General features: G+C 42.5%; 4 protein-coding genes across 5 annotated transcripts; 2 read left to right on the top strand and 2 right to left on the bottom strand.

Moving 5' to 3' along the window:
• Window positions 1-4,640: 4,640 nt before the first annotated feature.
• Window positions 4,641-9,016, top strand: LOC101770619 (serine/threonine protein phosphatase 2A 57 kDa regulatory subunit B' theta isoform). Its single transcript, XM_004975951.4, has 2 exons — window positions 4,641-6,531; window positions 8,267-9,016. The coding sequence occupies exons 1-2, from the start codon at window positions 5,347-5,349 to the stop codon at window positions 8,621-8,623; spliced, it is 1,542 nt and encodes a 513-aa protein (XP_004976008.1). The 5' UTR covers window positions 4,641-5,346; the 3' UTR covers window positions 8,624-9,016.
• A 143-nt stretch (window positions 9,017-9,159) lies between these two features.
• Window positions 9,160-11,891, bottom strand: LOC101770223 (26S proteasome non-ATPase regulatory subunit 6). The gene is made up of 8 exons (XM_004975950.2): window positions 11,652-11,891; window positions 11,422-11,536; window positions 10,688-10,778; window positions 10,451-10,596; window positions 10,141-10,360; window positions 9,964-10,072; window positions 9,670-9,838; window positions 9,160-9,581 (listed from the first exon to the last, which is right to left on the bottom strand). The coding sequence occupies exons 1-8, from the start codon at window positions 11,791-11,793 to the stop codon at window positions 9,407-9,409; spliced, it is 1,167 nt and encodes a 388-aa protein (XP_004976007.1). The 5' UTR covers window positions 11,794-11,891; the 3' UTR covers window positions 9,160-9,406.
• A 145-nt stretch (window positions 11,892-12,036) lies between these two features.
• Window positions 12,037-16,341, top strand: LOC101769819 (elongator complex protein 3). Its single transcript, XM_004975949.2, has 9 exons — window positions 12,037-12,606; window positions 13,253-13,322; window positions 13,438-13,610; window positions 13,742-13,916; window positions 14,001-14,167; window positions 14,304-14,523; window positions 14,607-14,711; window positions 14,953-15,105; window positions 15,976-16,341. The coding sequence occupies exons 1-9, from the start codon at window positions 12,110-12,112 to the stop codon at window positions 16,132-16,134; spliced, it is 1,719 nt and encodes a 572-aa protein (XP_004976006.1). The 5' UTR covers window positions 12,037-12,109; the 3' UTR covers window positions 16,135-16,341.
• A 283-nt stretch (window positions 16,342-16,624) lies between these two features.
• LOC101769415 (anaphase-promoting complex subunit 2) lies at window positions 16,625-23,508 on the bottom strand. 2 transcript variants are annotated; one of them, XM_004975948.3, is made up of 16 exons: window positions 23,120-23,507; window positions 22,671-22,760; window positions 22,166-22,397; window positions 21,233-21,504; window positions 21,053-21,124; window positions 20,710-20,951; window positions 19,770-20,186; window positions 19,472-19,673; window positions 19,245-19,359; window positions 19,079-19,161; window positions 18,473-18,592; window positions 18,297-18,385; window positions 18,146-18,227; window positions 17,578-17,769; window positions 17,417-17,485; window positions 16,625-17,322 (listed from the first exon to the last, which is right to left on the bottom strand). In XM_004975948.3, the coding sequence occupies exons 1-16, from the start codon at window positions 23,300-23,302 to the stop codon at window positions 17,200-17,202; spliced, it is 2,583 nt and encodes an 860-aa protein (XP_004976005.1). In that variant the 5' UTR covers window positions 23,303-23,507; the 3' UTR covers window positions 16,625-17,199. The 2 variants fall into 2 exon arrangements, 1 of the variants encoding a protein (XP_004976005.1); XR_002678401.1 differs by lacking the exon at window positions 16,625-17,322 and having other exon boundaries at window positions 17,578-17,756; window positions 23,120-23,508.
• Between the last annotated feature and the right edge of the window lie 1,724 nt (window positions 23,509-25,232).

The raw sequence follows: 25,232 nt of genomic DNA, 5'->3' as shown, positions 1-25,232 counted from the left end.
AGCTGTGAGTACAAGTCACAGGCCCATTCATTTCAAAAGGAATCAAGTTGCTTGGGGTCGTAAATTGTAACATGTAAATGGTAAAAGTTAAGAAGCACAACTTGACAAGGAGCTGTCAAAGTGCCATGATTTTTTACGGAGAGAGAATTGCCGCTACCATGAGAAAAATTGCAGAGAAGGGAGGGTTAATGTGTACATGGGACATTTTTTAGAACTTGGATATTGGCTTGTGTACATGTGACTAAAAGGGCATAACCATTTCCATCGATCAAGATCAGAAAATGTTAGGGTTAGGGATTAAGAAGAGCTAGTGAGATGAATAGACCATTTAGGGGGTGTTTGTTTCTTTAGCACCTCCTAAAATTCCTGTCACATCGAATGTTTAGATATTAATTAGGAGTATTAATCATAGGCTAATTACAAAACTAATTGCACAGATGGAGACTAATTTGCGAGACGAATCTATTAAGCCTAATTAGTCCATGATTTGACAATGTGATGCTACATTAAACATGTGCTAATGATGGATTAATTAGGCTTAATAGATTCGTCTCATGAATTAGCTTCCATCTGTGTAATTAGTTTTATAATTAGCTTATGTTTAGTCCTCCTAATTAGCCTCCAAATATTTGATGTGACATAAATTTTAGTCAGGACTAAAGATCCAAACACCCTCTTAGTAAGACGGCATCTGTCGTGGTGAACTATAGATCGGGGACGGACACGACTTGAAGATATTTCAGTGACCACTTACTGGTCAGTGCAGCAGTAGGCTAGCTCGTTTTGAAGGTGACTTGACTTCGAGATTGTCCAGCAGTAAACTTCATGTCACATCGAATGTTTAGATACTAATTAGGAGTATTAAATATAGACTAATTACAAAACGATGGGGGCTAATTCACGAGACGAATCTATTAAGCCTAATTAGTCCATGATTTGACAATGTGATGCTACAGTAAACATGTGTTAATCATGAATTAAAGGCTTAACAGATTCGTCTCGCGAATTTGCCTCCATCTGTGTAATTAGTTTATAATTAACTCATGTTTAATTCTCCTAATTAGCCTCCAAAGATTTGATGTGACATGAACTAGACTTTAGCTCAATGATCCAAACGCCCCCTAAACATCCATCGACGAGAGAGAACCATGCACCATGTAGGTGGGAGGGGCAGGAAACGGATCGTTCCACTAATGCTGGCGCAAGTGAAGAAGGAAACGCCAAAACGGGGAGAGAAGCCGGAGGTAGTGTTAGAGATAGATTTGAGTTCATGTAAATATTAGAGATTTGATCTCTCGTAAATCATGTACACGGTTGTATAACATGCACAGATATATTCCTCATGTGATACATAAGGAGTTCAATTAGAGATAGAGATAGATAGAATCAGATTTAATTGAATTGAGTCACAAGTTGTAACCAATATCCATGTACAATACGCAGGTTCTTCTGCAGAAGCTATTGCAGCTTTGGTTCAAGACTTGAGGACTGATTTTGCTATGAAAGACTTAGGAAATCTTAGCTACTTCCTTGGTATAGAAGTGCAACCGGTTCGGGGAGGCATTTTGCTTTCACAAGGGAAGTATGCATCAAATATTATACGAAGGGCTGGCATGCATAAATGTAAGTCTCCTCCTACACCACTGTCAGCTAATGAATAGTTATCCAAGGATGATGGGCAACTTCTGTCACCTGATGATGGTACTCGCTAGAAGCATTGTAGGGGCTTTGCAATATCTACGCTTACCCGTCCTGATATAACTTTCGCTGTTAACAATTTTTACATGCACCCACTACTACACATTGATCAGCAGTTAAAAGAATTTTGAGATATATAAATGGTTCGATTATTCATCTTGGCTTGAGGATCAGCAAGTCTGAATCACTCTTGGTAAGTGCTTTTTCGGATGCCGATTGGGCTGCAAGTGGCAATGATAGAAGGTTGACGGGAGGATTTACTGTATTCTTTGGAAGTAATCTAATATTTTGGAGTGCTAGGAAACAAGCTATTGTATCCAGATCGAGTCCAGATCGAGTACAAAAGCTGAGTATAAGTCTCTTGAAAATGCCACTGCGGAAGTAATTTGGATTGAGGCTTTGCTGGATGAATTAGGTGTAAAATTATAGCAAGCTTCTTGTCTCTGGTGTGATAATTTGAGCGCCACGTATCTGTCTGCCAATCCTGTGTTCCATGCTCGAGCAAAACATATTGAAATAGATTTTCATTTTGTTCGTGAGAGAGTTGCAAGAAAACAGTTGCAAATTCGGTTCATATGTTCACAAGATCAAGTGGCAGATGGGTTCACAAAAGCGTTGCCTACACGCAGTTTTGAAGATTTCAAGATCAATCTAAGTCTGGAACACAAACCAGGCTAAGGTTGAGGGAGGCTATTAGAGATAGACATGAGTTCATGTAAATGTTAGAGAGATTTGATCTCTTGTAAATCATGTACATGGTTGTATAACATGTACATATATATTCCTCACGTGATACACAAGGAGTTCAACTAGAGATAGAGATAGATAGAATCAGGTTTGATTGAATTCCTTGAGTCACAAGTCGTAACCAATATCCATGTACAATACTCTAGCATTGCGACCGGACTATATAACACGCAACCGTGGTATGCCGAGTTTGGCTATCCACGTTTCCACCGAATCTTTCAGGTAGGAGATAGTTTTGGTTCATTTATTGGATCAGCGTCATACCATTCATACGTGCATTTGAGAAAATCAGTATTGTGATCCCTCCCTCCTCCCAAAAGAACCGCGAGGGGCGTCTCTCGATGGGGAGGATTTGACGAACGGATGAACGATGGACCAACCGCGTCACCCTGCTTTTTTGCGAGCTGCTATTGAACAAGAACAAGGAATGGGCAGGACACGATGATGAGCGCTGAGCATGGGCTGTTTCCATTTCACGCGTGTAGTAGCAGCTAGGAGGAATGGCTGTGGAGACCATAGAGGGCAGAGGCGGCTGTCACGTGGAGGACAATGGACCGAAGGCACTGTCACGCACGGCGTCGCCCCTGCCCTCCGTCCCTAATCCCTTGGCATCATCATCATCGACTCATCGTTGCCTCCGATCGACCCGGCCCTTGTTCTCTTACCTCCAAACTCCCAACTTTGACACTATGCAAAAAGAAGATTCCCCATCACATCAAACTTGCGGTACATGCATGGAGTACTAAATGTAGACGAAATCAAAAACTATTTGCACAGTTTTATTGTACTTTGCGAGACGAATCTTTTGAGCCTAATTAGTCAATATTTGGACAATAATTCACAAATACAAACGAAACGCTACAGTATTGCTACAGTATTTTGACACCTCCCAAATTCGCGAAGTAAACAAGGGCCCGGTCGCCCCGCCCGCTCTGAATCCAAGGCAGGCGCCGCGCAGCCGTGGTCCACGCCCCCGGCCACCGGCACCGGCAGCACTGCCGCTGTTCACCCCCTAGCAGGCTAGCAGCAGCGGAGCCAGAGCCAGACCGAACGGGCCAGGCCAGCAGGGGGGCCAGGCCAGAGCGGCGGCCCACGGGGCAGCAGCAGGCGAGCGCGTGAGGCGTCGTCGGCCACAAGACAGGCGGCGACGGGTTGGCTGGCGGCTGGCGCTGGCAGACACGCGCACGCTCCCCCGCACGTTGGCACGCGGCCCGCACGTTGCATCCCCCTTCCCCCACCCGCCCAGGCGATCGCTTTGCTTTTCCATTAGCGACGCAACAACGAGATTGCTCTCGGCCTCGCTCGCTGCTTTTCAGAGCTCTCTTTCTCTCTGGTTTTGACGTGTCGCTGCAGGCTTGCAGCCGCTACAGGACGCGTTAGTGGCAGTGGAATGTACTAGGTCTGGCGCGTTGCGCCGTTTGGTTGGTAGCTGCTACGCTCGGTGCACTTGCCCATCTCCTCGGCGAGTGGCGTGCCGGCTAATCTCGCATGATGGTCTATTGGTCTTGGTAGCGGTGGTGAGCTACTGAACTTTCTCGTGCAGATGCTGGCTGTTAAGATCCAGTGTCACCAACACACACTTGATCTTTTGCTCAAAATGAAAACAAAAAGCTTGATTGATCTTGGAGCGATAGAATACAGAGTTCAAAGGACCAAAGGCACGCAAGGGAAGACTTTGGGGGAGGTATCGCACCGAGGTACGGCGCGGCGGTAACTGGAAGCAATCGAGCGAAAGAGCAGAGAGCACGGGCAGCGGCAAGTGCACACCGACAGTCTTTCAGCGGGTACCGAGTGCCGGCATAAACTGATGATAAACATCTCCTCTAGTAGCCGACCCTCGGCCGTTACGATATCCTTGTTTATTCGACGGGGTCAGTACTCAGCAGCAGTACTCTAAACTTGCCGTGCCGTACTCATCACTGCAGCTAGAGCTCAGTGCATCGCTTTGCCTTCTTCCTAATCAGCTGACTAATTGCTCAGCATCATTTAGAAGCAGCCAGTGCTGAGAAACGAGGGTGAAGTGACGCAGGAAAGAGGAGAATACTCACCGTCAGAGTCAAGGCCAGCGCTAACATCCACGGCAGGCAGGGTCCAGACAGCAAAATGAGGCCGAGACAAACTTTAAAGTAACAGCGGCGACAGCAGCAGCAGCTGTGTTGCAATTAAGTGCGGCTCACCCCAGAACAGTCAGAAAACTGTGGTGGTAGCATAGCATTAGCGTCACGCTCCCCGTCCCCGTCCCCGTCCTCCCTCCTCTGGGCTCTGGCTGGCGCTGCCGTCCCTTCCCTTGCATCTCGCTCTCCTCGCAGTCGCAGCGCAGTGCCGCGCGAGCTTTTACTCCTACTCCATCCCACTCTTTGCTACTTTTGGGGACCTCTAGGCCTCTCAAATCCAGAGAACCAAAAAGGAGAGAGAGAGAGAGAGAGAGAGAGAGAGAGAGAGAGAGAGAGAGCTTGCAAGCCCAAGAAAAGGTTCCTGCCCTCCTTCCCGTCCTCGCCCTCACCCCCATCCTCCCACATCCAATTGTTCTCTGCGGTGCTGGGATCCTAGATTTGCTCGGCCGGCGGCGGCGGCGGTTCCGGGAGCTGGGAAAGACTGGATTTTTCTGGCCATGGAGGCGTGGCCTGATCCGTTCAGGCCTGGGCGCTGGAGTGGCTCCCTGACCAGGTCCGATTCGTATTGGTTCAAATGATCTGGGCGGCCTGATTGCTTGCTTGGTTGCGCCGGGGGATCGGAGCTAGGGTGTGGGTTCTTGGCTGGCCGGGCGGTGGATTCGTCAGCTTGGGTCTGGGAGATCTTGGGGTTGTTGGTTCAGCTCAGGAGCCGCAGGTCTGCGTAGATCCCCGCTTCGCTCCCGTGGCTGATTCGTGCTGCTAGGGTTTTGGTTGCCTGTGGTGGAAGATGATTAAGAATATCCTTGGCCGGCTGCCGAGGAAGCCGGGGAAGGCCGGGGATAGCCGGGATGCTGCTGCTGCTACGTCTGCGGGGAACGGCATGGAGCCGTCCAATTCCTACAGTGTTGCCAGGAGCATGGACCCGGCGAACAAGAGGGCTGGAAATGGGGATTATGCAGTGCCACCTGGGGTAGCTCCTAACCCGGTGATGAATGGGGCTGTGGTGTACCACTCCAATGAGCCGCTGCCGGCGTTCAAGGATGTGGCGGCATCTGAGAAGCAGAATTTGTTTGTCAAGAAGGTGAACCTGTGCTGCGCCGTGTATGACTTCACGGATCCGACAAAGAACCTGAAGGAAAAGGAGGTGAAGCGCCAGACGCTTATGGAGCTGGTCGATTACGTCACGTCGGCAAATGGCAAGTTCTCAGAGGTCGTCATGCAGGAGATCACCAAGATGGTGTCCATTAACCTGTTCCGGAGCTCCAACCCCACGCCCCGTGAGAACAAGGTCATTGAGGGAGTTGATCTGGAGGAGGATGAGCCCCTCATGGACCCGGCATGGTCGCACTTGCAGATTGTGTATGAGGTTTTCTTGAGATTTGTTGCATCACAGGAGACAGATGCAAAGCTCGCCAAGAGATACATAGATCACTCCTTCATTCTTAGGCTGCTAGATCTTTTTGACTCAGAGGACCCCAGGGAAAGGGACTATCTAAAGACAATACTTCATAGAATATATGGTAAATTCATGGTTCATCGCCCATTCATCAGGAAAGCAATTAACAACATATTCTACAGGTTCATATTTGAAACAGAAAAGCATAATGGTATTGCGGAGCTGTTGGAGATCCTGGGCAGTATTATCAATGGTTTTGCCCTTCCGCTAAAGGAAGAACACAAGTTGTTCCTTGTTCGTGCACTGATCCCTCTTCACAAGCCAAAGTGTGTATCTATGTACCATCAACAGCTATCTTATTGCATCACACAGTTTGTTGAGAAGGACTGCAAACTCGCTGACACAGTTATTAGGGGCTTACTGAAATATTGGCCTGTGACAAACAGTTCAAAGGAAGTGATGTTCTTGGGTGAGTTAGAAGAGGTTTTGGAGGCAACACAGCTTGCAGAGTTTCAAAGATGCATGGTTCCACTCTTCTGTCAGATTGCCCGTAGCATGAACAGCTCTCATTTCCAGGTCAAAATCTTAATGGGCTTAGACTTAAGCTTGTCATCGATTTCTACCAAACTTGTTTGTTGGTTCTTCTAGTCCATGGAACATGTGCTCTTACGGCTTTAAGCCTCTGGTTCCGCAATTGTTTGCCTGCATATGCACATTGATTGCTTGCACACATTTAATTAGCTAGAATTCTGCTCCCTAAGTATGGAAAATAATATTGACAGTGTCTCCAAGCTTCACTATTAAGATACCTTCTCTGCACACCATAGTGTGTCTCCTTATGTATAGTTTGTGCAGATGGATTTGCAGTTGTTTTGATATATGCTAATCTGTAATTAAGTGTAAAAGAAAGTTTTGGTGCTAGGTTATTTGTCTTTTAAGTTATAATTACAAAATATTGTATCAATTACTTATAGTAGAGCTGGAATCTTCTGGATAATATGTATAGTAATTTGTTCCCTTCCATTTGGATGTTTCTTGTACTTTAAAGTCTTTGATCTTTATGTGCCTCTTTCTTAGTAATCATATTAGGGATGTAGCAAGCTAATCTTGTTTATATATACTGTAAAACACATGCATCTGTATAAATCTACTCCTAAGTGGGGGAAAGATTGATATTTTTAGTGTTGCCAGCCTTTGCCATTAAGAATTAAGATACCTTCTCTGCGCACTGTTGTGTCTATGTTTTTGTATAATTTAGACACCTGGATTTTCAGTTGTTTTTATATACGCTAATCAGTGCAAGAGCAGTAAAAGAAAACATTGGTGTAAGTCATTTGTCCTTCGAGATATAATTACAAAGTAGCATATTATTTTTATAAAGTTGTAATTATCTGGAGAATGCACATGGTATTTTGTTCCTTATGTGTTTCCTGCCTTGAAGACTTAGAAACTGATCTGTTGCACATAGAACTTTATGTGCTCGCTTTCTTAGGAATCGGTTTAGTGACTGAGCAAACTTCTTTTTTCTATATCTACTGTAAGACAACAGTTTCTGTAGAAGTTGGCATCAGGAGTCTCATGTCAGTAGAGGCCTTGCTTTGAACCTGGGAGTCTCATGTTCATACAGCAAAAGAGATATCCATGCCACCCAGATTAGATAGCAAACATAAGCCGCTATTTTTTCCCCAAATTATGATATGTGGTGCAAATCTGTTCTCCATTTTGTTCTTGATGGCATTCGTTTAGTCTTACTACTGAACTGCTTCATTGGGTGTAACCTGTTCCATCAATTTCTGATTGTAAAGTCTGCTTTTTCTGGCAATCTCACCTGTCCTGGCTATGTGTACTTCGCCTATTTCTGACTATCAAAGCTTGTGTATTTTCTGACTGCCGCTCCTGTCCTGACTATTTGTAAAATCCCATCCATCTATTCCTGTCCGTCAAAACTTGTCTATTTTCTGACTGTTGCTCCCATTCTGGTCATCTGTAAAACAGGTCTTAGACAACCTGTACATTTTGGATGCATGATTGTTTGCTATCCTCTGCCTGGCCTATCATTCTAGCTAATAACTGTGCATTTATGCAGCTTGGATCCCTCTAATTCTGTAGGACAGATTGTAGTTTCTATATGGAATCATCGTTCATGGTTTCTGGTAGTTTTGTTCAGTTGTATGTTTTCACTTGAGCAGTTTTAGTTTATCTACAATAGTTTTAGTTAGCTGCCAATGAAATACCTCATTAACTTAATGCAGCTTTTTTATATATACTCAGCATTTGTGTCTGATGTTTTTCTCCTTTTCTCTTTTCATAGGTGGCAGAGCGGGCTCTATTTCTCTGGAACAATGACCATATTGAAAACCTAATTAAGCAAAACTACAAGGTGCTACTACCTATCATCTATCCAGCACTCGAGAGAAACACCAGAGATCACTGGAACCAAGCTGTTCGTAGCCTGACATTGAATGTACGCAAGATCTTCTCTGATCATGATTCTGCATTCTTCGGGGAGTGCGTTCAGAGGTTCAACGACGAGGAGCTGAAGCAGGAGGAATCCGATTTGAAGCGAGAAGCCCTGTGGAAGCGCCTGGAGGAAATGGCCACCTCAAAACCCGGTGAGAACAACCCCTTGGGCACACCCAATGGCAAATCCAGTCAAACTGCTGGCTAGGACACCCGCAATGACAGCCGTGGCCGTGCAACTCTTTGACCCTTGTGCCTGGAACTCAGGTTGTTGTGATTTTAGTGTTGGAATTTTTTGTTGGTGCGTTGGATTGCCCCTGTTGTAGGCGGGTAGGACATGTTTGGTTTCGTCAGAACTGTATGATCAAAATGTACACATACAGAAGGATTTCCGAGAGATTTGGCATGTGTAGTGACATTACATATAGTCCAATAAACAGCGTCGATTTTGATTGCAGATATCCACTCTTGGGTGGGTTTATACTTTAGTGGCAGCGGGCATCGTGTTATTGTTTCGCTGTTATACTGAAATGGTAGTGGGAGTGTATCATGTGTATGATACTGGGATATGATTGCCCACTTCAATTTTCTTGTAATTCTACTCTACTAGCATGGTTAAATTGCTGGGCTGAACAAGAAAACCATGGTTTAAGGTAGCAAGTAGCAGCAGTATTTTCCGACCCGAGAGATTGCCATGAGTAACAGCAGCTACTGCTAACAAAGGCTCTTAGTAGCCAAACGATAAGACTGAAACAAAATAAAGAATGAATTCATCACGGATGAAACGTCTACAAGCAATGCCTGTATTTGGTTTTGATCCATGTAGTTAGGCAACAAAAGTACAAAATACAATTTCTCATAACACAAATATCCCTAAAGCTTCTTCGACCGTGGCCAATGCAAGTCAATTGCTGCCCGTAAATAATACACTGCAAGTCGTGCGCCGGGAGCTCAAGCAATAAGTCCTGGCAAAAGGGCTCAAGCGGCTTGCCTACAGGTCAATAACTCGTGATAGCTTCTGGATGCGGTTCAGCAGGAAGTCTCCTTGCTTGATGGTTGCCTGGTAGAAGGCATTCCTGGCATCAGGTCGGTTCGTCTCCAAGACGCCAGCAACTTTGTCTATCTTGCAGTGGAGCTTCCCAGCAGCGATAAAGCGCGACAATTCCCTGCATCAAAGTGACGCAAATGGTAATGCACTAGCTTATGAGTAACACTACATCCAGAATATGAGCACCGGGCATAAACTGCACTTACTGGTCAATGAAATCAACGGTTACGCCAAACGCAGAAGCCATTGCTTCCATTGTCACACTCTTGTACGATTCCAGAAACTGTGAGTAAACAACAGTGCGCACTTCACGCATGTAGTAGCGGAAATGAGGCTGCAGGTAACGGTCCAACTTGATCTGTTCCGTCAAGCCAGCTGAAAAATAAGCAGTGATGAGAAATCCACGCTAGCCAGCCAACCACAGAAATTATCCATAAGAGCGTTATTTATCATGAGTAAATTGAAGATTGTGGAAGAGATATTATGATTCTGTCACTTACAGAATGCAATAAAAAATGACTTGTACTGGCAATTATAGAGTGAATTGAGGAACTCGGAGAGGTGAGGTACTTTGCCAATTACAGCGAGGATTTCAGGTGCATCTACAACCTGCAAAGATCCATGTTGGTCAGAAAGCCAAGGGAATGAAGGGGACTTCTGCAAACCAAGCTGCATACCTTCTGTTTTAGAGATACACGATCCAGTGAGGTAACACTTGTAAGAACCGTGTAGAAGATGAATGTATCATAGGTGAACAGCTCATAGGTTGTGAATGTTGAAATCGAATCCAAGAACAAGCTAGCAGCTTTCTTGAAGTTTCTAGTCGCCATGCAGTACAATCCTTCATACACTTTCAATCTGTTCTTCCTCTCCCAGTCACCACCCTCCTCAAACAGGCTTCCATCAGGGAAAGCAATATATCAGTATACCAGATTCCACAATGCAAAACAAGCAGAAAGTGAGATAGCTAAGTTACTTGAGACTCACTTTTTAGCCTTGTCAATGGATTTTGAGATGAGATCAAAGTCCATATAGAAAAATCCAATTTGCAACGTGTAGAAAACAAGGTCCATCTTTTGGCCAACAGCTACAGTTTTTCCTTCAGTAACTTTAAGCTGCTCCAGAGCCTTTTCCTGAAATTTAGAATATTCAGGTAAGGCAAGCATGTTTGGGACACATAAAAACAATCCTAATAACAGGAAAAAAGAAAGCAGATACGCATACCTTCTCCCCAACCCTTATGAAATACAAGGATTTGGCAAGATGGGCCTCACGCACTTCACTCTCACCCAAATTCTCCTCAGCATCAGCGATTCTTCATAAACAAGAAGAAAAATTAACCAAGAGAAGATACTAACTGAATATTGATACTCAAGAATAACAGCTAGACAGAGTCTCAGATGCACCGAAGAGAAAGAGGATTGTACACTTCAGAGCCTAGAATTTTACTTGGACAACTATCAGGAGCATGTTTGCAGCAAAGTCAGAAGCTAATGAAATGATAGCCTTCCATGAGAGTAGATCATTGATTTGTTTGCCACATAACAATATTATGTATCATCATTTATCATTCCTTGTGATCTAAATAGTTGGAAGTGAAAACATGAATTCTCTATCTACCGTTGGCACAATTTGCTATGTCCTTGATGCTGACCATCTAAATTCAGTTGGATCATTAGGTCGAGAGCACAGAGATGTTAGTAATTGCAATGTTCGGAGACAACCGGAACAACTATCCAGCTAGAGCTAATCAAACCAAGCAACGAGACAGTAATAACGCCTTATAAATCACAAACCCAGTGAGTTCCAAGGCTCAATTATCACTGAACTGAATAATAACAATGTTCAAATTACGAACAGTGGGGTCATAAGAGCTAGATGCTCACTCACAGTACGAAACCCTAAGAGCCAGCCCAGAAATCGAGCAGGTAAAGGTCACAAGCGCGAGATCTACTCACTTCTCATCGAACTTCCGGATCTCCTCGTCGATCCTGGCGCGCATCTCGGCCAGCAGCGCCGCGTCCATCTCCAGCACGCCGTCCGTCGCCAGCGACTCGTACAGCGCCGCCATGTCTGCACCGGATACACCAGTCAGATCAAACCCAAAATCTCGCTTGCAGACTTGCAGTTAGAAGCAGACTTGAGGAAAAAAAAAAGGGGGGGGGGGGGTGGCGGGCGCTGGCGCTACCATCGGATTTGACTGCCGCGAGAACGTCGGCGCGGAGGTCGACCTTGGCGAGGTCATCCACATCGTGGTGCGACAGCAGGAACAGCTTGTGCGCTAGTACCAGGTGTGGCTGCTGCTTCCCGTCCTCTCCGGCGATGTCCATCTCGCCGCCGCTGAGCCGCGCTCGCTTTGCTTCCGCCGCAAGAAGATTGAGAGAGAGAGAGAGACAGCAGAGGAGAAACTCTTTTTTTTTCTGCGACGTAGGAGGTGGAGAAATATATTTTTAAACTCGTGCTAGTACAACTTGCTGTGCAACAAGTACCAATCCGAACCGTTCATGGTGCGATCAGACGGCCGAGAGCTTTTGAACCGTGTGCGAAAGGGCAGGGCGAGACGCCGACCCGACCGAGGCCCAACTCGTTCCGACCCGCGTTCCGACCCGAGCCCAAAACCCCTTGCTCTCGGAAACCCTTCTCTCCATGGCGACCGCCGCCGCCGCCGCCGCCGTGGCGGCACCGGAGCAGCCGCGCCGCCGGAAGCCTGCGCCGGGACGCGGAGGCGTGGTCCTCCCCGCGGGCCTCTCGGAGGAGGAGGCCCGTGTGCGGGCCATCGCGGAGATCGTGTCGGCGATGGGGGAGCTCAGTCGGCGCGGGGAGGACGTGGACCTCAACGAGCTCAAGTCCGCCGCGTGCCGGAAGTACGGGCTGGCGCGGGCACCCAAGCTGGTGGAGATGATCGCCGCGGTGCCCGAGGCCGACCGCGCCGCGCTGCTGCCGCGGCTGCGCGCCAAGCCCGTGCGCACGGCGTCGGGCATCGCCGTCGTCGCCGTCATGTCGAAGCCGCACCGGTGCCCCCACATCGCCACCACCGGGAACATCTGCGTGTACTGCCCGGGCGGCCCCGACTCCGACTTCGAGTACAGCACGCAGTCCTACACTGGATATGAGCCTACTAGCATGCGTGCCATTCGGGCAAGGTAATTTAGCTTACTGGCTGCTGATGCCACTGAAAAATACTACTTGGGTTGCTTGAATGAGGGAGGCTGTAGCGAGTAACCTCGTTTAGGTTAGTCTGAACTGCAAGTCTAAACGAACTGCACTGTTATTCATCGAAATGGATACAATAGAAAGGGTGATGTTGCATTGGCATCCATGTCCCTTCAATTTCGTTGTGCCTTTCTGCACCTAGGAGTCCAGTAAGTAACTTTCAGTTAGTGTCGCAGTTGTGGTAGCATGGTAGAAGAATTTGTAGTTATATGCTGTGCTAGACAGCAGGTAAATCATGTCATAATTCATAAAACTTATTATGAATTTGCTAAATGAGGCACTGGACATTTTACTGTGTTACAATTATGTAGATATGCTATGTTCTATATTGTATTACTGGAGTTCAGTCAATAGGAGAGTGCAAACGATGCATTCATTAAGGACTGAATAAAGTTCTCTACTAGTTGATCTTGAAATTTAAAGGTACACCATGCTAGCTAGGAATCTTTGGATATGGTATTCTTTAACCATGGATTATGTTTAGTGGTATAGATGTTCTTGTACTGTGATTATTTAAAGTGCTTTATAGATACACTTCGCCTCCTTTTTTTTTCTGATTTGCCTTTGTTATTTTAGGTACAATCCATATGTTCAAGCCAGAAGCAGGATAGATCAGCTCAAGAGGCTAGGGCATAGTGTGGATAAGGTTTGTCTGTAGCCTAAGAGAGCACTCTGTCCTGTTTTATTGATTCTCTTATGTTCACTGCATGCTATGATAACATTCAACCAGCAGTGCAAGATAATTTTAATATACTTTGCAGGTCGAATTCATCTTGATGGGTGGGACTTTCATGTCCTTGCCAGCTGATTATCGCGATTATTTTATCAGAAATCTTCATGATGCTTTATCCGGTCACACTTCTGCAAATGTTGAGGAGGCTGTTTGTTATTCAGAACACAGTGCTGTCAAATGTATTGGCATGACAATTGAGACGTAAGCTTCATTGCACGATTGGATGGTGCTTCTTACTTTCATTTAAAAAGTATTTGTTATCTTCCCCACTTTCCTAGAAATATTATGGTTAAGTTCCAATCCTGAAATGATTTTTTCCCTTTCAATTCTAGGAGACCTGATTATTGCTTGGGGCCTCATCTGCGCCAGATGCTATCTTATGGTTGTACCCGCTTAGAAATTGGTGTTCAGAGTACATACGAGGATGTCGCCCGTGACACAAACAGAGGCCACACGGTGGCTGCTGTTGCTGATTGCTTTTGTTTGGCAAAAGATGCTGGGTTTAAGGTGATTGCTTGTTCAGTGACATAGCTTTGTTTGATTGATTTTGTATATGATTGTTCTAATTGTCTTGATTCACCTTGTTGACAGGTGGTTGCCCACATGATGCCAGATTTACCTAATGTTGGAGTTGAAAGAGACCTAGAAAGTTTCAGAGAATTTTTTGAAAGTCCAGCATTCCGGGCCGATGGTCTAAAGATTTATCCAACACTTGTGATTCGTGGAACTGGTCTTTATGAGCTCTGGAAAACTGGCAGGTACTAAACTAATCTAGCACTTGATACTCAAGTGCTAAATCCCATCTACACTCTCGTGGTTGTTCTTTATATTATCGGGTACTTGTGACAAGGGCTCAGAAAGCGGGCTAACGTGGTAGCATCTGCTGTGTTACAGATATAGAAATTATCCACCTGAGCTGTTGGTGGATATTGTAGCTAGGATTCTGTCTATGGTACCACCGTGGACACGAGTGTATCGGGTCCAGAGAGATATTCCTATGCCTCTCGTAACTTCTGGTGTCGAGAAAGGTAACCTGCGTGAGCTTGCTTTGGCTCGAATGGAGGATCTAGGCTTGAAATGCCGAGATGTCAGAACCCGTGAGGCAGGGATTCAGGTGAATATGAAATGCAGTAAAATCATTTCACCTATATTAAGTAAGGATGTTTCTTCATTTTCTAGTTGTGCATCTGTATGTAGGATATCCATCACAAAATCAGGCCAGATGAAGTAGAGCTTGTCAGGCGTGACTATGCTGCAAATGAGGGTTGGGAGACGTTCCTCTCTTATGAGGATACACGACAGGTATTTATAGCCTGCCAGCCAATTTGTGGGATCATAGGGATGTGAATTCTTGGAGTATGATGCATGCTTGTATTGTGTATTTTCTAATGTGATTATAATCTAAGTGTTTTCTCCATTGATCTGGATCATTCCATTCCTGATGTTGAAATTGTTCTGTGGAGATTAGCATCTAGCTAAAGCACAATCTCTTGCCTCTTGATCTTATGCTATATACTCACAACTTATTTCATGAATTTTACAGGATATCCTGATCGGCCTATTGCGCTTGCGTAAATGTGGTCGTAATGTTACATGCCCTGAACTCGTAGGGAGGTGTTCAATTGTCCGCGAACTTCATGTCTATGGAACTGCAGTCCCTGTGCATGGTCGTGATGCAGACAAACTACAGCACCAGGTGATTCTAGCTAATTTACATGTAGACATTATATGATCACTACCCAGGTTTTGGTCCTTGGGCTACCATGTTTGGAAATTAGATGTTCAGAAGGTATGCTTGATCGATTGTAGTCACTGTTCTAAATCGAGCCAAATATTTTAACTCCTTAGTAGTTTAAGGATAGCTAAATATTGTCTACTGTGCTTATCTTTGTTACGTTTCACCCTTGCCATGGTGATCTTTGTTACCTGCTGGGGTTGCATTTATCCACCATGGTAAAAAAGAATTGATTGAGTGAAATACATGTTAACTGGAATGGCACAAAGCTAAGTGGTTAGTGATAGATTCCAGTCCGTGTCACACACAGAGATGAAACACCACCAAGGCTCGAACTCGCTGCTAAAAGCCAGGAGAAACACTGAAAATGAAAAGTAGTGCTTTCTGCTGATTCATCTTTAAATCCTCTAATAATATTTTTTTGTGCCAATTCTTAGTTTGCTAAATGCGGTGCTTTAAGCCATTTATTTCTTTAACAATGGAACAACTAAAGTCCATCATAAGCATTCCGACCATAGCCATTTTTCCTTCTGCACAACAGATGTTCTCATTTTCCTTTTGGACCCGGGCCCAACTTACATGATTTGGGAGATTCATGTAAGGCGAAACAAAGTGTAAAATCATTTTAGTTAAAATGTATCATGTGTTCACTCTAGCGAAATTCAAGAGGCATAATTACAGTGATAGTGACTCGCAGGCATCCGTAACATGACTATATCTAGTCTTTATCATCAAGTCATTGTTGTTTTTGTCTTTTTTAATTCTTTGCATATGTAAGAAGGTTCTGCTTTTACAGCTATTTAACATCTGTTCATCCATGCGCGTTGACAGGGTTATGGAACTCTACTGATGGAAGAAGCAGAAAGAATTGCTCGAAGGGAACACCGTTCAAAGAAATTGGCTGTCATTTCAGGAGTCGGTACTCGCCACTATTACCGCAAGTTGGGTTATGAGCTAGAAGGGCCTTACATGGTCAAATGTTTTGCATAATGTAACTTCATTTTTCATGGGATAATAATGTAAAAAAAACTAGCGTTTGTCATGTAACATGAGTAGTTTTTGAAATGTTATCATTGCTCTCATTTTCAGTGTTGAGTAGTGAGTAATCCAAATGAAAATGTTGTCTTGTGATGCTAAGTGGTTTGAAATTACAACTACTTAGCGATACTGAATAAACTCTTCTAGCTGTATTGGTCACTTATATATTGATACTGAATTTTAATTAACTAAAACTGAGAAATGTTTCAATATTAAAGAAAACTATTTTAAAAGCACAAAACCGATCTTCAAAAGGATAATTCCATGAAAAAGATAGATTCACGAGGCTGTCACAAAAGATATTAGGCCTGGACCCAGCCATCTGCTGCCAAGGCCAAGGAAATTAGAGGCCGCATTCAGATAGGTGGTTGCTTGGGCGGTTGGGAACCTTCGATTCCAGAAAATTGAACGTTCAATTTATGATAATCACTGGAGCTCAAACAGATCCAAAAAGTCTTGGAACTAACCCTTCAATAGTTATATAGTTGCTTGCATCGATTCTCAACAATTTGGAAAATCTCGTGATATCAGATATCACAGCACCTCCATTCAAAGATGCACAGAAGAGTGAAGAAAAATACAATGGTGGGCATCAAGGATGCTGATCCTGAGTTCCTAGGAAAAGATACTAAAACATTTGAGGAACCTGAGAACATAATTAGGTATGTCTGTTTGATTAACCAACACCTTTAGGGTGCGTTTGGCAGAGCTCCCAGAGCTGATTCTAGCAGGAGTTCTGCCAAACAGTCTTTCAAGGAGAAGTGATTCTCTACCGATTCTATAGAGTGATTCTCTGATACGAACTAATAGGCTGGGAGCTGGAAAAAGTAGCTTCTCCTGATTCTGTGAAGTGATTCTCCATCCTGATCTTAAGAGTTTATGCTAGAGAATCTAAGATAATCACTTTCAGCATAGAATCACTTCTCTCGGAGAATCAGCTCCTATAGAGAATCAGAATCAGATGGAGGTCTACCAAACAGACCCTTTCTAACAACTTGTTCTCCTAACCGATTACTGCTACCTCTTTAGCAAGTACAACCCATCCCTCGTTTCTAGCTTTTCATCCACCACTAGACCAGAAAGAAAACTTTGCAGCTGCTGCAGTGACTTGTCATATGATGGTTCAGCTATACAGAACATCTGAAAAATGAGCAATTTAAAAAGGGATCAAAAGGTGAAGTAGATAAAAAGACCAACATCAGATAAGGCACTGCTGACATGATTTTGACCTTACCTTTAAAGTGTTATGTATCCTGTCCAGTGACATACTCCCGAAATTGATTAGCATTCCGATGATGAATTTCTGCAGTGCATACAGTATCCAAATGATTGAAAACAAAAACAAATAAAATGTAAATCTTGATTTATCCAGTATTTCTTCCCTTCGAGCCATACCTCGTACACAGTCATTTCTTTCTTAAGTTGTTCCTCAACTGAAGCTACAGAGCTTTCACCTTCTTCCTCAGTCATTTGATACTCTGCCAAGCGTTCATTTGCAATACTGTTTTTGTTGACATCAGACATGCTATCAACAACAGTAAAGGTGTGATCATCGGCATCTGGTCCTGCTGATTCTGTCAGGACACCCTATATCATATTACAATATTGTTAAATCTGCTTGTTAAACAGACTGCATTTAAGAAGTATCAAGGAAAAATGCTTGTACAGACATCATGCAGGTTAGGCCATGTCTAAGACTAAGAATGTCCTGTAATTTATTTCTGTTACAGAAAACGAAAAACAACACATATAACTCATGCGGAACTCTAAATTTATGTGTTAATCACTATCTAGTTCATCCAACTTTAGCCAAAACAGCAGCATACAATAATATTGTTTAGACTCCAATTTCATCTTTGCTGGTAAATTCAATGGTGATGGTGATGTTACCATGATCTGCATAATGACAAGCATGTTCCATATAAACAATTGAATTTTCATTGGTTTGTGCTGTGTGCCAGACCTTGCTTGTCCAGAAGCTTATCCTTCTGTTAAGAGAATCCATAGGTATGCCAATTTCTGTAGCAAGTGTCTTTGAAGTCCAACTGGAAATTTTGATAGATTTAGTCAAAATAATACATATGAGACATACAATAAGACAGTTCTTTAATTACCTAGATTTCTCTTGAAATCGCATTATGATCGCAGCATGAACAGGAGCCACAGTAAACTGCATGCTTCTTCCCTCAAATTCCAGTTCTAACTGGAAAAGCAAAGAACGTGTTATACCCACTTCTTTTCATACGAGTACAATTTTCATAGCACCCATCAAGTAAATTTTTTTCCTAACCTTGACTGTTCCAAGATTTTTCTTCCATAATAGCTTCCGTGGAGTTTTTATCTGATGAAATCTTTTTGCATAATCAGATAGCAACTGATCAACTGAAGCAGGAACAACAAGGTCTTCTGTCTGCATAAATGAACAGTACATAAAAGAGATAGAAAATACTCACTGTTTAAATTATCTCCAAAAGATTTGATATTCTCTCACGAAAATACCAGTGTTAGAAACTGTTTATGTACAAAGAAACTCAGCTATTGATGGCAGTGACAGAAATGACTCTCATCATCTGCGGTACATGTGTGACCATGATTGAATAATTGCAGTGGCAAAAGGTGTTTCAGCATAGTCAATTATCCAAAAAACATGGAGAATATTTTAGTTATTTTAAAGTTATGGTGCAATGTTCAGTAATTAAGAGTCAGAACTTGTTAAACTTTTGGCTGCTCGAAGATTCAAAGATACTGAGATTATTCTCTTGGGCTTTGTACAGCCTTTTTTTATAGATATAAATACATACCACCATAGGGATTTCACCTACTGTTTTCACTCAAGAAAAAAAAAAAAGACAGGTTCTGACTCGTTAGTCATGATTTACATATCTTTAGGGCATACCTGAATTGGTGGCCAAAAGTTGGATGATATTATTGTTGCATCAAGAACATCATGAGATATTTCTGCTTCCTCTTGCCCAGCAACTAGAAAAAAGTGTATAAATGTAGTTGTAGTATAATTGAACTTTAGTTTGTACGTAAAGGGACTTGCAGTACTCGAGCAGTACCAGTTTGAGATGTCTTTAGCAAAGATGTTTTAATGTTTGAGTTGGTTCTCTTCGAGTCAATCAAGTCATTAAGCATAATCTCACACTTCTGCATGCTGCTCTCACCAAAATGGATCTGCCAAAATAAAAATATCACTGCTATAGCGAAGGAATAATGTGTCATGTGACAGCCAAATCTCTTGGAACCAGAATTAAGAAAAGGTTTACCACAAAATTAATAGTCTAACCTTCAGGAGTTCCAACGTGCGAATGTCTGAATCTATTTCAAAGTCAGATTTGTTGAGCAGTTTTTCTGCCAACATTACACGATATTCGTTGACTAATTGGTCCTTTGAGCCAATTATACTAACCATTAGTCCAAGTATATCAACTTTCCTTCTATTCCTGCTGCCTTTCAATGGATCAGCTTCTACAGGATCAGGTTCCCAGCTGTAAAAGTTCAAATCACAGCAACGTACCAAATTTAGAGTGCTTAGAACTCATAGAATAAGCGACATTATGATCAATAGAATGAAGAAGATATACCTTTCAGAATTCAGCCATGCTTGTTTCTCATCAATGTTTGCATGATTGTCATAATCAGCATTTTCCTGATTTTCAGCATCTCTGTTCAACTCTTCCAGAAGATTGTCACCTGCGTTTCCTGTTCCACTTGCATTTCCTCCAGATCCATCAGTTAGCATCGTCACTATGCATTTGATAGTGTCTTTTCTACCTCGCAGATAATCCCTAATTGGTTCACCAACTGCCTCCAAGAACACGCCAGTGGGGTCAATTGTCCGCAATGCTTTGATAGTGGACACGTATTGATGCAATATATCATTTGTTGATGCACCAGCAGTAAGTAGACGATATCTAAGCGATGAGATAAATGAGTCAACAAGCTTAGAGTGTTGACCCGTGTACTCCAAACACAGCTTTAGGTCTTCAATAGCGGGAGAGCTGCATGAATGCCAAAAAATGTATATGGATTTGACATCCGTTAAGGACATAAGATAGTAATAAGAGTGAAACCAAGATAGCATTCATATGGTAGATCAGAAGTTTCAGACAGATGTGTTAACAAACTTGATCAATACCTAAGGATCAGATGACAAGAGTCCTAAAAATATATGCACAGCATGATAGATGAAACAAAATAGGATGCTTGTTTTTAAGGCATTGAGGTGAAGTAAAAAACAAAACTCATTAGCCATATAGAAGGAAAAAAACAACAGAAATGATGAGATGCCTATATGAGCCACAATACGATTTTAAGCAATTCTTCCAGTTAGATGAGGATAGCTTGTGAGAACATAAATGTTGTCCAGATGGCATTGCAAAAGTTATCTCATCTATCAAGTCACCAAAGTCTATGTATGCTAAGCTTCACAGAACAGAAGAAATATATTAAAGCATAAACAATATTTGGATTGTCAAAGTTTCTATTAAAGCTCACAGCACCATATAGGGAAAAATGACTGACCTCTCAGGGTAATCTACAATTATTTCAAAAAGTTTGCCAATTCGTAGGTCCTGCAAGGTTTCATAAGCAAAATACTCAAGGCGCATGTGCCATCTCACAAGGGCTTCAGAAGGAACGCCAATCCCTGGGAAGGAAGAAGGACGTGAGGCTAACGGTGATTTCAGACCAGAAGATCCACTATCATAGTCCACTGAGTCGCCAAGATATGTTAAAAGAGCATGCAGAAACTGAAGAGGAACAGCCTGACAAGGTCAGAATTTTATGTCAGAGAACACTGGAGGAGCAAATCTACAATCGAAAACCCAAATTTCATACTTTGCAAAATGGTGAGATGAGATGGTACCTGAATCCACTTCTTCACAGACCCAAGGACAGGAACTCTGTAATCATCACCAGCTAGTTCATAAACTTTAGACTGCAGAATGAGAATGAGAGATAATACAAGGTTAGTAAAAGAAATTCAAGAGTATCTATGCCAAAATATGTGATGCAGTAGGTTATAGACACAGCAGGGTGTGCAGACCTTTAAAAGCCAGATTATTGCAGAGGAATAAGCATCTTCTGTCATTGATGTAAAACCAAGACATCTAAGATCACGAACAACTTTTCCAATGTTCTTTACCAAACAGCTACTTTCTGAAACATCTTGACCATCAATATCCATTCCAGAATGCCAGTCAGAGGTATTACTACTTTCGAAAAGCTCATGATTCCCAAGTTGGTCACTCTCATATGATCCAGCCATAATAATATTAAGTTCTTCCAGCTTCTTCTTGAAATAGACATTTAATATCTCTGAAAATTGACAAAAAAGAATGAACATAATTCCATTTTACAAGGTTGAGCAACATTTTAATGCAGTAGCAAAACACCTGTTCAGTATACTAATGCCGATTTGTAATTTTGAATCAACGGTTACAATACAGAATGCATCTGGTAAAATTATAGTTGAAATAAGTTTGCCAGTGATTATGTCTTGCACGGATATTAATTTGCGCACAAGCATATACTCACTAAAGTACTCTAGTACAATAATGGTATCTAGTTTACCAGCAGGGTTGGGAGGTGACAAATGCTATAAAATCCACATATCAAACCCAAGTCCCCAAGGAAATATGAGAGCTAACCCTATGACTCTTAACTGCATGTGAAAGGGGGAGGTCCGATTTAGTGCATATATATCAGTGATGCTAACTTGCCCCCATCAACAGCTCAGTGCCAGACCAGGTGCTAACATCACAGGAACAAATGAGAGGAACGACTGGTACATGGACAACAAAGAGGAAATATGGTACTGTTTGTGCTCTGTATTATTTTTTTCATGTTCGTAGAGCATACTTCAAAGAAACAGTGCAACATGGTCTACACTTGGTGGAAACAATTGTGACCAATAGTCAATAGAGCATTTAAAAAAGGTCTTCACTACCCACAAAACAGAGGAGAAAATGGCACTGACCAGGAAAGCTCAAGGGCAGTGTTGTCAGAAGTACTGATGATACCATTAACTGGTACCTAGGCATCAAACTGGAACTACAATCCACTGCTTTGAATTTTCTTTTGGGCGTCCTATCCTCATATGATTGTAAAGCATGGACAAGAACAAGAACACATTTTTCCTGGTAACTCTTTTCCAAGCATATGTCCTCCAGTGCTCCACTTAAGATTTCCTCAGGCCAATGTTCTTTAACCTGTAGTGCATGAATTGAGAGGCCTTGTTATTGAAAAAGAACATGTTAAACCAGGCATTAAGTGGTGAAGCACCAAACTACAATCATATATGATGACAGGTCATTTCAATTTGCTGACATGACATATGTAGGGTACAACATACTTGTTGTATGAGAAAAGATAATATAAATAGAAAACTGCAAGACATCATTTTTTACAAGATTGAAATTTTCATGCTGCAAATTCCAAAAGAGGTGTGATGAGACAAGTAAATTAGGTTTTCTATGACTTACGCAGAATTTAATTCGATCTACTGGAGAGGCATTGCAATAAGGATGAAAGTGCTGCCAGAACTTCTTGACTGCATTGTTTCGAAATGTTTCCTGCACCAACAGAAATTGAATAAAACAAAAAAAATGAAATCATCAGGAACATTTTACTGTTGCAAGTTAAGAACTTGAAAAAGGAAGCTGAGCGTGGCAATACTAAATTCTACACTCTAGGGCTACACCTCACTTGGGAAATTTCCATAAACACCCAAACTCAGGATGCCATTTGGTGCGGGCATTCTCACAAACACCTAGCATGCAGCAGATGCGAATCTTCACACTGCACAGCTATCACCTCCCAAATCTCCACTGGAATACGGGAATAGCAACCCAGCAGCAGTCGTGTGTGTTTGTGTACGCGCCTGAGAGGGAGAGAGAAAGAGAGTGGAGGAGGCGAGGGGTATGGTCTGGACCTCGAGGGAGTGGAGGAAGTAGTCGCGGACGAGCGTGGCGAGGCCGCGGGTGCAGAGGTCGGCGACGACGGGCGCTAGGCGCGGCCCAACGGAGAGATCACCGTCGCCGCCGAGAAGCTCGTTGGAGAGAGAGCAGAATCGGGCCCACGAATCGAGACTGCCGTCGGCGTCGTCCTGCTCCATCGCCTGACAGGCACCGCTAAGCTAGCAGGCAGCTCCCAAGGTGCGCGGAGGAAGAGAAGTGATTTCAGGCGGAAATCTGTCCGGCGACAGGCGCGTGGTACGCACACCGCGTGGCCCACCGAACAACGACGCGCTCAACACGCTGCCGCCCGCCGGTGGTGCAAGGGAAGGCGTCGGGACGGCGGCCGGCGGGCAACGGTTGGAGGGCTCGTTTAAATTTTTGGCAATATTCTTTCAAAAACAAATGGCAATAAATTAATTTTAGTATATAAGGGTATCTTCAAAAATACCTAAAAAAATTGAGTTTTGAAAAATTAAATTTACAACCTTATCAAAAACTGTTGGAAGAAAAAAATATGGAACTAAGCGTAAAAATACAAGCACCCTCCATAGTTTCAAAAAAATTATCCCACAAATATTTTAATTACAGCCACATTATCTATTTGTGGGACCATTCTTCACCTCCTTTTTCTTTAAACTTTCAACAGGGATGGATTCCGATTGGATGTGCATTTACTACATTTAATTCAAATCCAGATACAAATACAAATATTATAGGATACGAATACAAAACAAATAGATCGTACTCGATCTAAAAAGTAGTGTCAAAGCGAATATTAATTGGGGCATTTGTGTTCATACCCAGCTTTGAAGTCTAATTGTGATTTTGCCCTTATTTTCTCAACTTTATGATTTTGCCCTCAACTATTCACAAGTCAATGCGATTTTGCCCCTAATCAATAGTCAAAATAGGGGCAAATACACAAAGACTAAGGGCAAAAACGCATTGACTTGATTGGGTGAGGGCAAAATCATAAAATTCAAAAAATGGGTAAAAACACAATTGCATTTCAAAGTAGGAGCAAGATCAAAAAAACCATATTATTTTGCTTTGTCGATAGTTTTATGGTAGATCAAAATCACGATACAAGTAGGAGAATAAAATATGAGTATGTAGCACATGTACCCAAGATATAGTTCATGAATTTTGATGTATTTATTAATAAGTATATCAAAATCAATAGAATATAAATAAACATTTCCATAAACATATCAAATATGAAAGAGGCAATGTAGCTTGAAAGAACTAATAATTGTTTTGATGGTACCTTCTACTCAGTACTAACCATCTATACACGTATAAACATAGCCTTAATACCTAGACGGTCAGATGGGACAACGTTGTCCCTACCTATTTAATAAGAAAAATAAGTAAATTAACACATATAAATAAGTTATCATAAAATAAAATAAAATACTAGTATTTTAAAATTAATATGATTAGTCATATTAAAATTATTATTTGATCCTTATATACCATGAGTAATTAAAATTAACACATTTGGCATTTGTCATATATGTTACTTTTAAATAGTTTAAAAGGTGTCATGGTGTACATCATTAGTAATATTAAAAACAATATAATTTATCATTAGTAATTAGTTGTAACAATAAGTTATATATGGTTGTACCAGGTACTTGATTCTTGATTCTTTGCGGATACGGATAATGTTGAATGTTTCAATTTTTTCCGAATACGAATTTGAAATATGATAGAGAAAAATACTAAAAATCGAATAAAGGGAGCATACAACACCCCTCGTCTAGAGGCAAGGGAGCTCGGATCTAAACATGGTGGGTACGGAAAGAAAGGAGAAGAGAGGAAAGAGAGGGAGGAGAGAATAGTGGTCCTCGCTAGCGTCGGAGGCGACATCAACATGAAAAGGGGTTGGGCCTCTAAGCTCTAGAGAGAAATGGTCATGACAAAGACATCAAGGATTCTCGTTCTCACACTGTCATCCTCATTTTGAGGATATGATATCTTAATATGTAATTTGTAGATGGAATTCAGTGTTACCTGACTCGAGATATTGACACCATGTCTATCAACATCAAATGTGAGGACCAACTTTGATGATATTGGAGGGGC

This window comes from Setaria italica, chromosome VII (genome assembly GCF_000263155.2).
Source record: "Setaria italica strain Yugu1 chromosome VII, Setaria_italica_v2.0, whole genome shotgun sequence".
NCBI classification, from domain to species: domain Eukaryota; kingdom Viridiplantae; phylum Streptophyta; class Magnoliopsida; order Poales; family Poaceae; genus Setaria; species Setaria italica.
The sequence above is the reverse complement of the archived record's forward strand: the minus strand, read 5'-3'. Positions and strand labels throughout refer to the sequence as shown.

Excerpts from the sequence above, each read along its gene's own strand:
- LOC101770619 (XM_004975951.4), top strand. The coding sequence starts at position 5,347 with ATGATTAAGAATATCCTTGGCCGGCTGCCGAGGAAGCCGGGGAAGGCC. Across the intron at positions 6,532-8,266 it reads TGAACAGCTCTCATTTCCAG|GTGGCAGAGCGGGCTCTATT; the intron begins GTCAAAATCTTA and ends CTCTTTTCATAG.
- LOC101770223 (XM_004975950.2), bottom strand. The coding sequence starts at position 11,793 with ATGGACATCGCCGGAGAGGACGGGAAGCAGCAGCCACACCTGGTACTA. Across the intron at positions 10,597-10,687 it reads TCATAAGGGTTGGGGAGAAG|GAAAAGGCTCTGGAGCAGCT; the intron begins GTATGCGTATCT and ends TCTAAATTTCAG. Across the intron at positions 9,582-9,669 it reads ACCGTTGATTTCATTGACCA|GGAATTGTCGCGCTTTATCG; the intron begins GTAAGTGCAGTT and ends ACTTTGATGCAG.
- LOC101769819 (XM_004975949.2), top strand. The coding sequence starts at position 12,110 with ATGGCGACCGCCGCCGCCGCCGCCGCCGTGGCGGCACCGGAGCAGCCG. Across the intron at positions 13,323-13,437 it reads TAGGGCATAGTGTGGATAAG|GTCGAATTCATCTTGATGGG; the intron begins GTTTGTCTGTAG and ends TATACTTTGCAG. Across the intron at positions 15,106-15,975 it reads CAGACAAACTACAGCACCAG|GGTTATGGAACTCTACTGAT; the intron begins GTGATTCTAGCT and ends GCGCGTTGACAG.
- LOC101769415 (XM_004975948.3), bottom strand. The coding sequence starts at position 23,302 with ATGGAGCAGGACGACGCCGACGGCAGTCTCGATTCGTGGGCCCGATTC. Across the intron at positions 20,187-20,709 it reads ATTGTAGATTACCCTGAGAG|CTCTCCCGCTATTGAAGACC; the intron begins GTCAGTCATTTT and ends GCATTCATGCAG. Across the intron at positions 19,360-19,471 it reads GCACGTTGGAACTCCTGAAG|ATCCATTTTGGTGAGAGCAG; the intron begins GTTAGACTATTA and ends TTATTTTGGCAG.